At 49.9% G+C, this 14445-nt stretch overlaps 1 protein-coding gene across 4 annotated transcripts in view; it reads left to right on the top strand.

The window, feature by feature from the left end:
* Positions 1-14445, top strand: part of DNM1L (dynamin 1L) — an 829340-nt gene that overhangs the window by 335074 nt on the left and 479821 nt on the right. For all 4 annotated transcript variants that reach the window (XM_086952767.1, XM_086952765.1, XM_086952764.1 and 1 more), the window contains one exon: positions 6200-6286. In XM_086952767.1, the coding sequence (XP_086808893.1) occupies positions 6200-6286 (87 nt within the window). The remainder of the gene's footprint in view (positions 1-6199; positions 6287-14445) is intronic.

The raw sequence follows: 14445 nt of genomic DNA, 5'->3' as shown, positions 1-14445 counted from the left end.
ACAATTCGTCTGTTTACATTTCCGGCCGGCCGGTGCTTCAGGGGTTAAAGTGCGCATGTCTCCTGCTCTCTCCTGCGCACGCAGGTGAGAGCAGGCTTCCAGAAGATCGTCTAACTGCGCATGTGAGTGAGGAGCGTTGCCCCTCACTCACATTCACACACCATTAGGATGCTGCGCATGCCCAGTATAGTGCATGCGTCTGTAGATAGGTTCCTGCCCGGGCGGTGATGTGTTTTGCGCAAAGTCGCCCCATGCCCTATCAAATGCCAGGATACGAGGAAACAAGGGTCGCCCCATGCCCTATCAAATGCCAGGATACGAGGAAACAAGGGTCCGCCGCCCCCCCCCCCCCCCCCCCCCCCGTCGCATTCGGTCTCTTGATTTGGCGCCGTTAGTATTTCCTGTTGAGCGTTGCAAAGGAGACGTGGGACCGAACAGGCGCGGTTCGTCCATTGGGGTGTGGGGGCATAGCCCCCCCCTGCCCAACGCCGCCCGCAGCTCCCTCATGACAATCATGTCAATGAATCAACATGACGTCAGACCGCCGGGCGGGCGTCATGTTGATTCATTGACATGATTGTACAGACAGCAACCCAAGTACGCATGCGTGGGGACGGAGGGTGAATTTTTACCCGTGCCCACGCATGCGCACTTGTGTTTTGGTGGCGTTGCGCATGCCCATCAGGAGCCCTAATGGGCGTGCTGCGGGCGAGAGGGTACCTGTGCCCCTGGCGCCAGGATTGGTCAGGGGCGCTGTGAGCCTGTGACGTGTGCGGGACCGGCAGCAAGGTAAGAGTGTGATTTTCGGTGTTTAGCTTGCACAAATGACTTGCGATAGTTCAGTGTGTTAAAGCATCTGCTGCAGAAATGTGTAAATACATGAATGATGGATGGATGCAGGGTGGGTGCATTATTTATTGTTCGGTGGATGGGTGGGTGGATGGGTGCATGGATGGATGCATGCATGCATGATGGGTGGATGGATGCATGAATGATGGATGCATGAATGATGGATGCAGGATGGATGGGTGGGTGGATGGGTGGATGCATGAATGAATGATGTATGGATGCAGGATGGATGGGTGGGTGGATGCATGCATGATGGATGAATGGGTGGATGCATGATGGATGAATGGGTGGATGGATGGATGCATGAATGATGTATGGATGGATGCATGGATGCATGCATGATGGGTGGATGTATGATGGATGGGTGGGTGGATGGATGGATGGATGGATGGGTGGGTGCATGAATGAATGATGTATGGATGCAGGATGGGTGGGTGGATGGATGGATGGGTGGATGCATGAATGATGTATGGTTGGATGCATGCATGATGTATGGTTGGATGCATGCATGATGGGTGGATGCAGGATGGATGGATGGGTGCATGAATGAATGATGTATGGATGCAGGATGGTTGGGTGGATGGATGGATGGGTGGATGCATGAATGATGTATGGATGCATGCATGATGGGTGGATGCATGATGGATGGGTGGATGCATGAATGATGGATGGATGGGTGGGTAAATGGATGGATGGATGGATGGATGCATGAATGAATGAATGAATGATGTATGGATGGATGCTTGCATGATGGGTGGATGCATGATGGATGGATGGGTGGATGGATGGATGGATGGATGGATGGATGGATGGATGGGTGGGTGCATGAATGAATGATGTATGGATGCAGGATGGGTGGGTGGATGCATGAATGATGTATGGATGGATGCATGCATGATGGATTAATGCATGATGGATGGATGGGTGGGTGGATGGATGGGTGGGTGCATGAATGATGTATGGATGCAGGATGGTTGGGTGGATGGATGGGTGGATGCATGAATGATGTATGGATGCATGCATGCATGATGGGCGGATGCATGATGGATGGGTGGATGCATGAATGAATGATGTATGCAGGGTGGGTGGATGGATGGGTGGATGCATGAATGATGTATGTATGGATGGATGCAAGGTGGTTCGGGCTCGCTCACTGCGCTCGATCGCTGCGGTGCAATATGCAAATTAGTTTACGCCTCACCACTTTCAAATGTCACCAGCCGCCCCTGGGACCGAAGAAGATGCCTCATGCCTGGTAAGTTTAATTCATTGCATTAAAATGTAACCCACCCCTCTCCGCGAGGTTACCCCCTTTTCCCCCAGCCCCCTGATTCATGCCGGCCGTGACTGGAGTCGATCCACCGGCCGCGACTGCCCCATATAACAATTGTGGCCTTATATTACTGTGTAGAAAACCCGCCCGTACTTCCCAGAACACTTAGATAAGAAGCCCCAGGCAGATGACAGAAAGATTTCACTCAGAACAGAGGAAGACAGTCTGTAAAAGTATGAAAACCGAAATAAACATACATTTTCCTGTGCAGAAAACGTTTTTCACTAAACTCTTAAACACACTGAATGAAGTAACAATGCAGTCATTTGACAGGTGTAATGATAACATAAGATCCCCTCTACTAATTCTAATTCCAATATTGTCGTTTATTAAGCAATTTAATTCCCACAACATATCGGTTTGCCCTCATGCATGAATGAATGATGGATGCAAGATGGATGCAGGATGGATGGATGGATGGGTGGGTGGATGCATGAATGAATGAATGATGGATGCAGGATGGATGGATGGGTGGATGCATGAATGAATGATGGATGCAGGATGGATGCAGAATTGGTGGATGTATGGGTGGGTGGATGAATGGATGAGTGCATGAATGAATGATGGATGCAGGATGGATGGATGGGTGGGTGGATGCATGAATGAATGATGGATGCAGGATGGATGGATGGGTGGGTGGATGCATGAATGAGTGATGGATGCAGGATGGATGGATGGGTGGATGGATGGATGGATGGATGGATGGGTGGATGCATGAATGATGGATGCAGGATGGATGCAGGATGGATGGGTGGGTGGATGATGGATGGATGGATGGATGGATGGGTGGATGCATGAATTAATGATGGATGCAGGATAAATGGATGGATGGCTGGGTGGATGCATGAATGGATGCAGGATGGATGGATGGATGGATGGGTGGATGCATGAATGAATGATGTATGGATGCAGGATGGATGGGTGGGTGGATGGATGGATGGGTTGATGATGGATGCAGGATGGATGGATGGGTGTATGCATGAATGAATGATGGATGCAGGATGGATGCAGGATGGATGGGTGGGTGGATGGATGGATGGGTGGATGCATGAATGAATGATGGATGCAGGATGGATGGATGGATGGATGGGTGGATGCATGAATGAATGCAGGATGGATGGATGGATGGATGGGTGGGTGGATGGGTGGATGGATGGATGGGTGGATGGATGGATGGGTGGATGCATGAATGAATGATGTATGGATGCAGGATGGGTGGGTGGATGGATGGGTGGATGCAAGGTGGTTCGGGCTCGCTCGCTCACTGCGGTGCAATATGCAAATTAGTTTACGCCCACCACTTTCAAAATTTCACCAGCCGCCCCTGCACTAATGTGTGTTTCCACTTTTCCTTTTTTGAAGATTCTATTCTATCATAAAGGCACTTGGTCTCATTTAATTAAGGTCAGAAAGGCCCAGTTTGATCAAATCCCGGAGGCTCTATTTAGGTTAGCTGAGAAGCTGGGTTCTAAGTCATTGGTGTTACGATTAATATCCATATTGCTCGTCAGTGTTCTACTACTACATAAGACACTGGGGTATGGGGATATCCTAGGTAGATAACAAAGTGAAAACTGAGCTGTTCCTAAGGGAAAGGAAAGGACGGTCACTAAGGTGCTAGGGGTAGTACTCAAAGGAGAGCTAACCCTGGGTATCCAATATGTTGGATATAATGGCCTCACACACCCTTGCGAGTGTCATGCTTCATCATAGGCAATGCTCCTCGTTGGGCAGGCGGTGCAATGCCCAACGGGCATACCTCAAAGAGGGGCTCTTTATCGGAGATCTTTTATCCAACTGCCTATGGGTGAAGTGTGGGTGAGGGGCCAGGACAGAGTAGATGGTGTGGGTGAAGATAAAATGTGGCACAAGGTACCGGAAAACAATTTTATTCTGGTGGTCCTCTGCCTCAAGTAAAATCAAGGGTAGTCTGTATTCGCTGGAACTTAGGTTTCCAGGAACGATACAGTACTACAATGTGAAGGGTGTGCTCAACATGTTTCTCGCTTTAGGCTTATTGGCTGCAATTCTTCAGGACCTAATAAAACCTACTATCTACAAAAACATGACCTACCAAAGTATCAGTTTGCAAACAGCACACATGTTGTACTACCTGTTCAACACCTGCTCTTGCCTAGATTGGGAGACAAAAGAGATCGTTACCACAGGTAAGTGACAATCTGTGATCCCTGTAGTGACCGAGAGCACACTGTGATATTGTGACATACTAGTTAAAGGTGTAGCTAGTATGTGACTAAAAACAGTAGTGGCAAAACCAAGTTGGATGTATAAAAACAATAAGTAGCAGCACCAATCATCTTAGGTAGAGAATTAAAAACAGGAGGAGCAAGTTACTCACCTAATGGTTAGAGTAAAGGGTGTCGACAGTACCCGGTAGGTCTGACATCAGGGGAGAAGCCATAAAGATTGAGGCTCGGGAGGGGGTCTCTCTTACAGGCCAATGAGAACAATTTGTCTTGTTAGGGAGATCTGACTTTTTTTTTATTATTCCGCAAAGGATCAATTCCATCACTAAAAATCAGCCAAAGCAAGATTTTCTGACTGCAAGCAGATGGCGTGGAGAAAGCAGAGAGATTGGGAGAAAAGAGTATCCGCCTATATACCATGAGTGATCTCAAATTTTATGGAAACTTGCCTTCTCTTTCCATTTCAACCCTATCAGAGATTACATCTGATAGGTTTCAGATTTAATATAGCCTATCTTCTGGCTTCATATCCCAGCATGGTATATCATGAATCTATCTTTATGACACGTGCTCTGTTCAGACCACACTTTTTTTTGTTGTAATTGTATGCTCTACCTAGGGGAGCAAAAATTGTTGAGGTCGTTGAATATCAGAAGCCAATTCCGTATAAACTCAGAACAGGGGCAATCAATATATTCATTCCATTAAAATACAGATCCATTTTACTTAGAGAATACATATAAAAAGTAAATAGAAAAGAAAAGAATGAGAAAAAAAATGGGAAACCAAGACTAGTAGAGGAGAGGGAAAGGAAAAAGAAGTTTTACATACACATTTTGCATAAGTTAACTCACCCCTTCCCTCCATTTGTTAATTGGTGCCAAATTTTGCTGTCCCTTTGCTCTCCCCTTTTTCCCCCGCCTAGTTTTCTAAATTACAACTGTGCAGCAACCTGGCTTCCCATTGCTGAATCGTTGGAGGTGTTCTATCCTTCCAGGCTGTCGCAATACACAGGCGGAGGACTGCCATCGCTACAAATAGAAAGTATTCCTGATTACAGCAAGAAGTCTCGCTTGAAACCCCCAGCATAACTAGCTCTGGTGTTAACTTAACTTGCAGTTTTAAAGCCCTGTCCAAGAATACCTCCATAGCTTCTAATAGGGGCTGCAGATCTGGGCAGGTAACAAACATATGAATTATATCGCCATCAGTGCTGTCACTTTTAATGATGGTTTTAATGTAGGGTTTTTAAATAGCTGTCTGTGTGATCTTATGGAGTTTTGAGTATTCCTCTTTATAATGTTGGTTACATTTTCACAATTTACTCCTGAGTTTAGATGTTGTGTCGGGTTTGGGCGACTGACATTTTGTATATGAATTACCTTAGAATGTCTTATTTTTATATGTACTGGTTTTAAAAATGTTTCCTCTAAATTTTTTTAAACGGTTATTAAATACTGTATTTATTCAGTAAATTTTCTATTGAGATAAAGTGTATACAATCGTTTATGTATTTAAGCTCTCATGGTTTTTTAACCCAATAAAGCTTGATGATGAAATGTACAATGTTTTGTGATAAAATTGGCCTTGGTTATGTTTGGGTTGTCCACATGTCCTGCAGAGTTTGATCCAGGTCTTATTTTCAGGATAATCGCAGACCACGGTACAGAGTTCCTTTAAGACTGCCTGTACTAAAATGTATCCTCTGCAAGAAATCCTGAGAATGTGGAATTGTCTGGCCCTCATGGACCTTTACTGAATTGCTTTTTCCAGAAAATGGCCCAATTATATATTTGGCTTTTTTCCTTAGGGTATCAGTTCTGAACCCATTCACCTCAAGGTTTTCTCTCCAAATGTTGTCAACCTGACCCTTGTGGATCTACCTGGCCTGACAAAGGTAAGACATTGGTGCACCGGGTGTCAGTTTGTAGATTAAGACAGTGGTATCTGGGTGTCTAATGCAGCCCATTTCATTGCCTCTGAACAACTTGAAAGGTTTCCATTGTATTTAATCTGCTCTGTATTCCCTGCTGCTTGCCTTTTCTCTGTCCTCTCCGGAGAGTTTGGGGTAACTGATTTTCTGGACAAAATTGTGTTTCATCTGATAAAATTCCTTAGTTACTGATCACATTCCACTGAGTAAAATCTTTGTTAATGTTTGCAGAACAATTAAGGCAATGCCAACCATGATCTGGACCTGTTTGAATTGGTATTCAAACCTGGGAGCAAGAATGCATTGGCCTTATTTGATGGTTGGAACCCTGCACCATTCCAGGTTCTCCCTTGTTGCCTTGCTATCTAGATATTTGCACTGCCTTCTAGAGCAGTTTGTCTCCATCAGAGCTGGTGTTTGCAGGTTAATGGCAGATTTGTCTCTGGTCGTTAAGCTATGCTTCTTTAAGACACCATAACTTCCCATTTCCGGTGCAGTCCTACGGGGTTGTCCACACTTCCTGCATAGCTTTCATATGCTTCAACCCCTTTTCTTTGTTTTATAACCAAGTCGGGTATCCTTCCTACATCGATGTTACCAATCTTTCCTTCCCTTTTTCAAGCTGAGTAAACCTAATGGCCACCTCTCCTTGAAGGTTGAAGCCGGATGAGTAAACTCAAGATTTATCCTGTAACTGCGAGGGATCATCAGACCCACAGTTTGAATACTAATGCTTGTGCATGCACAGATGGGTGCATTGTTCTCAGAACTCCGAGCTCTGTTCAGCCCACTCGCTATGACTGCCCAGCCGGGTGTAACGTGTTGGAGGCCTGGTTAGGTGCTCCCTGTTCACACAGTCCCGATGAAGACCCCAATATAAGGCTTGAATTGTCTTTGAACATCCCAGGGGTCGAAATGTTGACTACTACATTTGCAAAAGCCTTGACAACTGGAATTAATTATCAGTGTCCATCAATGCTATGTGTCCTAATTGGAACTATTGACCTGTTCTAGGCCGGATTGGTCTCACTATGAAAATTTGATGTATATATGACAATTACCGTTTCCCTGTCTGCCACCCTCACTCACCCACTTTGTTCCCCCATACCTGACCCTTCCTCTTTCAACACCAAAGCACCTTGTTTTCAAAAATACTTAAATTGATCTTAGATGTAAGAGCAACTGTGTTTCTTAAAGTAACGTGAATATTGCTTTGAAAATAAATTGCATTCAATGCAGACTTGACAAGATTGGTATTGTAAATGTTGTTATTTATTTCTTTGGTTTTGATAAAATTGCTACTACTTTGACCAACTGTTTATTGCACTGCAATTCTAACCCGGGTCTGGTAGCATTTTTGGTAACCATATTGATACTTGTCAGGGCAATTGCTGCTAGTCCTGCATCCCAGCAACAGTTAGGGATATCTCCTATAATTTACAGTGGGTGAGCCTCACTGCATAATAACCCCTATAGTGCCTATTTTACTTTTACTCAAAAAGTAAAAAAAAAAAAACAAGTACATGTACCGGTCACGTATCAAAACAAAGAAAATAGCAAGAACTGGAAATCAAGAAGAGGGAGTCCATATAATCCAAACGGATTATGCAGGCGAGATTAACGCAAAGCATAACATATCTTCTGGGGAAATCACATAATCTATTTGAAAAAATCCAATATTATTAAACTTGATTGCTCTATGACATGCATGTTGATAGACTAAGACATCTGGTTTGGACTACACAATTGTTTTGCTAGAAGCTGAGTCATGCGTGATCTGGAACAATACTGACCCCACACTAAGGTTATAGCAAACCAAGCAAAGAACAGGGATGGTGGAAAAGATCTGCTGCTTATAAGAAGGAGAGATACCAGGGGAAGAGAGACTATAGTGTAGTGATGGGGGTCAGTAACTGGAATCTCATCAATGCGGAAGTGGAAAACAGGAAGTGGGACCTGTCACGAGGTCTGAAAATCATCCAAGAAGTTGAAGTGCACACATCTTGGGTTGAAGGCAAATGTGTTACAGCCGTGAGAAGTAGTCAAGGACAGTTTGCCATAGTAACATGTATTTCTTATCGGTAAGAGACCGCTTACGTGGTAAGTGATCCAGTTCCATTGTGTGCCATAGCCTAGCGAAGCAGGAAGAAATAGGGGGCGGGCAGTGAATGTCCAAGCCAGGGTAATCAATTGTTGGGCGCCAGTCATATTGGGCACCAGTCATATGACGTATTAAGTCCAAATATGCATGGGTGAGTCCATGTATGGTTGGTGAGAGGCCTAATTTAAGTATCTGAAAGAGACACGCTAGTGATAGATTCCTTACCTTAGAATATCCCAGGCTTCAGACTGGATCCGTAAAATTTTGCGTAGCAATACCCCTGCGAGCCGGCAGGCGGCTCAGAGTCTGTCGTCGGCGTCGTTGGCGCCGGAATGACGTCGTCGGAGTACTTGGACGCCGCCCATGCACGCTGACGTCAGTTCTTCTTTTTTCCGCGCCAGCTAGTGCAGATCTGGAGAAACTCTACCCCTTAGTCTTTTTTTGACTAAACTTTTTGATCTTTTTGGTCATTTCTCTACTCGAGTCTTCGACTCCAATGGTGCCGGTAGGGATGCCCGGGTTTAAACCCTGTTCCAAGTGCGACCGACTGATGTTGGTTACCGACCCCCATCGCCGGTGCCTCAAGAGTTTAGGCCTAGACCACGGCGACCGCACCTGCTCTGACTGCTGGGCCCTGACGTCTAAAGCTAGGCGGGAGTGGTCCCGCAAGTGACTGGAACTCCGGCAGTCGGCCCGCGCCGCTCCAGGTCCCGGACCCACAGTAGGTCGAGGGACCGGTCGCGGGGTCGGCGCCCTCGCAGCTCTGGGAGTGGACATCGGTCGTCGGGATCCAAGTTCTCAGGTAAGAGGCATGAGAGGTTGGAGAAACATCATTGTTCCTCTGACCCACCCCGACGCTCGCGCGATGCGTCCGGGGGTTCGGGTGACACCACCCACGTGGCTCCGACGGAGTCGCGGACGTCGCCACCTGCCCCACACCTTCGGGTCCCTGGGCATGACGCGACGCCTGAGGAGATCGAGCGGTACCTCATGGCGATGAAGTCCTTTCCTCCTCAGCCGGGTTCCGTGGCACCTCCAGGCCCAACGGCCCCGGCTGGAGGGCCTAGCGGGTCGGGTGCTTCGGCTCTGACGCCGCTGGGTGCTTCGGCCCCGGCACCGCCGGCATCTTTGGTCCCGGCGCCGCAGGCCCTCCCTGGATCCGCTTCCAGATCCGGGTCGTTGCCGGTCGACATCACAACCTCACCGGCGCCGGCCCTGCGGGTGTCGCCCCTGGCGCCTGCTATGGGTGCCGTCCCCGATCCTACCCTCGGTCCGGTTCCGGCGCGGGAGTACCAGTCTCAACAGGACTGGACATATGAGCTTGGGGAGGCCAGTGGACTTGACACTTCGCCAGACACTGGATTTGTCTCCCCTCCCACCGTGGCTACGGAGGAGGGGGCTGCTTATAGTGTGGTGTTGAGGCGGGCGGCCATGGCCTTAAACCTTGAGCTCCCTGTCGCGGCCGTGAGGACTAACCTCCTCACTGAGGTCCTTAAACCGCAGGCAAGCTCCAATGAGCCTCTGCTGCCGTTTAATGGGGCCTTGTGTGACGTTCTTGTGAGCATTTGGTCCAAGCCCGCCACAGGTCCGCCTGTGGATAGGAACGTGGCCAGACGCTACCGCCTGGCCCCGGGCGACCCTTGCTTTTTGTCCACTCATCCCACCCCTGAGAGCCTGGTCATCCAGGCCTCCACTTCCCAGACCGCATTCCCAACAGCTCCGCCCGATCGGGAATCCAAGAGGTATGAACAGTTCGGAAAGAAGATGTTCTCGACCCTGAGTTTGGGACTGCGGTCAGTCAATACCGCATGCCTCTTGGGCCGCTACACCCACACCCTGTGAGACACGGTCGCGGACGTGCTGCCACAATGTCCGGAGGAGGCCCGGGCAAAACTCGCATAGGCCCTTGCGGAGGGTCGAGACGCAGCGCGGTATTCCATCTGGTGTGGGCTAGATACCACGGACTCACTGGGCTCACTGGGCAGGGCGATGGCAACGACGGTGGCAGTTCGACGCCACGCCTGGTTGAGGTCCGAAAACTTTTCGGCCGTCTCTTTGGCGACAAGGCAGACCATGCGCTTGAGCGTTTTAAGGACTCTAGGGCTACGGCCAAGTCCTTGTGCCTCTCGGCGCCACGCTAGCAAACGGGCGCCCCCACACACGCTGCCAGCCACCGCGCCACAGAATGTTCAACAGCGCGGTGGCGGCCGTGGAAACCACCGTAGCGGCGGTCGAGGACAATGGCGAGGCCAGTCCACACCTTCCCCCGCAGCACCTGCCTCAAAACCCTCTAATCCGTGCTTTCAGGCCCATGTGACGCCAGTGGGGGGCAGGGTTCGCCATCACCTCTTCTACTGGCGCACTGTCACGCCGGACAGGTGGGTGCTGCAAATCGTCCGAAGGGGCTACTCTCTCCCCTTCGAGGCGACCCCTCCAGCCATGCCACCCCCAATTCCACCGCCTGTTGGGGGATCACTTGCAACTTCTTCAAGAGGAAGTCACGGCCCTCTTGGCCAAGGGGGCCATCGAGCGCGTTCCTGGGTCGGAAGTAGGGTGTGGTTGTTACTCCCACTACTTTCTGGTACCCAAAAAGGGCAAAGGGGGCCTACGCCCTATCTTGGACCTACGGATCGTCAACGGCTTCCTCCGAAAGGAGAAGTTCAAGATGCTGACTCTGGCTCATGTCTTAGCTGCCCTGGACCCCGGAGACTGGATGGTAGCGTTGGACTTGCAGGACGCTTATTTTCACATCCCCGTCCTGCCGGCCCAGCGGCGTTACCTCCGGTTCACAGTAGGCCACGAGCACTTTCAATTAAACGTGCGCCCCACGGATGTTCACAAAAGTGATGGCGGTGGTCGCAGCCCATCTTCGCAGGTTAGGGGTGTCAGTCTTCCCCTACCTCGACGACTGGTTGTTGAAGGCGGGCTCGCCCCAGACAGTCGTCAGCTACCTCCAGACTACGGCAGATCTCCTGCACCTGCTGGAGTTCTCCATCAACGTGCCAAAGTCACACCTGTGTCCCTCTCAGAAGCTCCTCTTCATTGGAGCGGTTCTGGACTCAGTTTCGGGTTTATCCTCCCGAACATCTGGTTCGGGACATTCAGGCTCTGATTCCGATCTTTCAGCCTTTATCCCGAGTCTCGGTCAGGTTGACGCTGCGCCTTCTGGGGCTGATGGCCTCCTGCATCCTTCTGGTGCATCACGCCCAGTGGCGGATGCGGGCTCTGCAGTGGTGGGACCGGAAGTTTCAGTGGGCCCAGCATCAGGGTAACTTGTCCGACCATGTCTTGATCTCGGAGGGCACTGCAAGACAGTTGCAGTGGTGGCTTACGGACCGCGATTGGGTCAGTGGCAGATCCCTCTCCTTACCCCACCCGGAGCACGTAGTTGTGACGGACGCGTCCCTCCTGGGCTTGGGGGGCCACATGGGAGAGGAGGAGATCAAAGGTCTCTGGTCTCCGGCAGAGTCCCAGCTCCACATCAACCTTCTGGAGCTGCGGGCGATCCGACTTGCACTGAAGGCATTCCTCCCCTCTGTCCGGGGAGTGTAGTGCAGGTGTTCACGGACAACACCACCACCGTGTGGTACTGCAACAAACAGGGCGGGGTGGGGTCGTGGACCCTATGCCAGAAGGCTCTGCGCCTCTGGCAGTGGCTGGAACATCAGGGCGTGACCCTGGTGGTTCAACACCTGGTAGGTTCCCTGAACGCCAGGGCGGACGAACTCAGCCGTCGGTGCATGATGGATCGCGAGTGGCGTCTGAACTTGGACGTGGCGCAAGGCCTCTTTCAGCAGTGGGGAGAGTCTTGGTTAGATCTATTTGCCACATAAGAGAACGCGCAATGTCAGCAGTTCTGCGTGTTGGAATTTCCAAGGCGGCACTCGCTCAGAGACTCTTTTCGTCGCGAGTGGAGTTGCGGTTTATAGTACGCCTTTCCGCCTATACCACTTCTGCCCAGAGTGCTGAAGAAGATCAGGCGTGACCGGGCCCAGGTTATCCTTGTGGCTCCGGACTGGGCACGAAGATACTGGTATCCCGAGCTACTCAGCATGTCATTCGATCCCCCGATTCGTCTGTCTGTTCGGAAGGACCTTCTGTCGCAGCAGCAGGGGACGGTCCTCCACCCGAACCTGTCCAGTCTCCACCTACAAGCTTGGAGATTGAGCGGCGACAGTTGAGGCCATTTGACTTGCCTCCCGAAGTCTGTAATGTCATTCTGGCAGCCAGGCGTCCCTCCACAAAGTCGGTATACGCCTGCAGGTGGAACAGATTTGTGGCATGGTGCACAGCAAAGGCTGTGGATCCACTCTCTGCACCCCTTTCTGAGGTTCCCCTTTTCCTTATTTCTCTTGCCCAGCAGGGCTCTGCTCTGGGCACTATCAAGGGCTACCTTTCTGCCCTTTCCGCCTTCTTAAGGCTGCCTGATCAGCCTTCCTTGTTCAAGTCCCCAATTGTAAATAGGTTTTTGAAGGGCATCACACACATGTTTACTCCTGTTCCTTTCGTGATGCCCCAGTGGGACTTGAATCTTGTACTTACCTACCTAATGTGTGCTCCCTTTGAGCCGCTCCATAACTGTCCTCTGCGTCTTCTTACCTTGAAGAGTGCTTTCCTGGTTGCCATCACATCTGCCAGGAGAGTGAGTGAGCTCCAGGCTCTTTCTTCTACACCTCCTTTCCTCTCTGTTCATCCGGACAAGGTTGTGTTGCGGACGAGACCCTCTTTCCTGCCCAAGGTTGTCACAGCCTTCCACATCGGGCAGTCCATTACCTTGCCCACCTTCTTTCCGCCTCCGCATCCCTCGAAAAAGGAAGAGAAGCTCCACCATCTGGACCCAAAACGTGCGCTCTCTTACTATCTGGATGGCACACGCCAGGTGGATGACCAACTCTTTGTTGGTTACGTGGGCGCTAAGACGGGAAAGACGGTTCACAAGCGGACCATCTCGTGGTGGATCATTTTGTGTATTCAGGCGTGTTACTCCTTTGCTAAGAAGGAACCCCCTGTTGGACTAAGGGCTCATTCCACTCAGGCCACAGCGACTACCACTGCCCTGGGCCTAGGAGTGCCCTTGCAGGACATTTGCCAGGCAGCTACGTGGGCCTCGCTGCACACGTTTGCAAGACACTATTGCCTGGACAGCCAAGTCCGGAGGGATGGCTTCTTTGGCCGTTCTGTCCTCCAGGACTTTCTGGTGTGATTATTGGTTCGCAGACCCACCACCAGGGTTGGTATTGCTGGGGTATCTATTCTAAGGTAAGGAATCGATCACTAACGTGTTTCTGTAGTAGGGGATCTCTGTGTATAGTCATAATCTAGTGAATAGTCCCGCCCATGTGCGTGGACCCTGGCTATCAAAAATAATCTCTTAAGTTGTCAAATCATGCAGAAACTGCAAAGACATTTAAGAGAAAATTTAAAGACAAATAATTCAGCCTATATCCACAGGCTACACTGTCTTATCTTATCTTATCAAAATTTTATAAAGCGCTCGCACACCCAAAGGTTTCATGGCGCTGACCAACAGGGGAACTGACTTACAAGAGGCCATAAGCACTAGGCCACAACCTGGGTGAACAGCCATGTTTTTAAGAGCTTCCTAAATGGAAGAAGAGCGGTGCATGAACGAAGCTCCAGGGGGAGAGAGTTCCATAGCTTGGGAGCAAGGGTGGCAAACCTACGGCCTCCCTTGCGCAACAGCTTGTAGCGAGGGACAGTCAGGAGAATTTGGGAAGCAGAGCGAAGGCTGCGAGAGGGGGTGTACCTAAGAAGAAGTTTTTGAATGAACTGTGGGCCGGAATTGTGAAGGGATTTGAAAATCATGCAGGCCGATTTGAAACTGGCGCGATGTTGAATCGGAAGCCAATGTCCAGTACTTCAACTAGAAATTCCACCAAACAACACCACACACAACACAGCCTGCCCAGTTTCTACCATAGAGAAACTTGCCTCCACCAGTAAAAGACTCTGGAATGATGGAGAGAAAGACATGGACAGACAAGCCCCATAGGCTGCCATT

Source organism: Lissotriton vulgaris, chromosome 1_2 (genome assembly GCF_964263255.1).
Source record: "Lissotriton vulgaris chromosome 1_2, aLisVul1.2, whole genome shotgun sequence".
NCBI classification, from domain to species: Eukaryota; Metazoa; Chordata; class Amphibia; order Caudata; family Salamandridae; genus Lissotriton; species Lissotriton vulgaris.
Note: the sequence above shows the minus strand (reverse complement) of the source record. Positions and strands in the feature narration are given on the sequence as shown.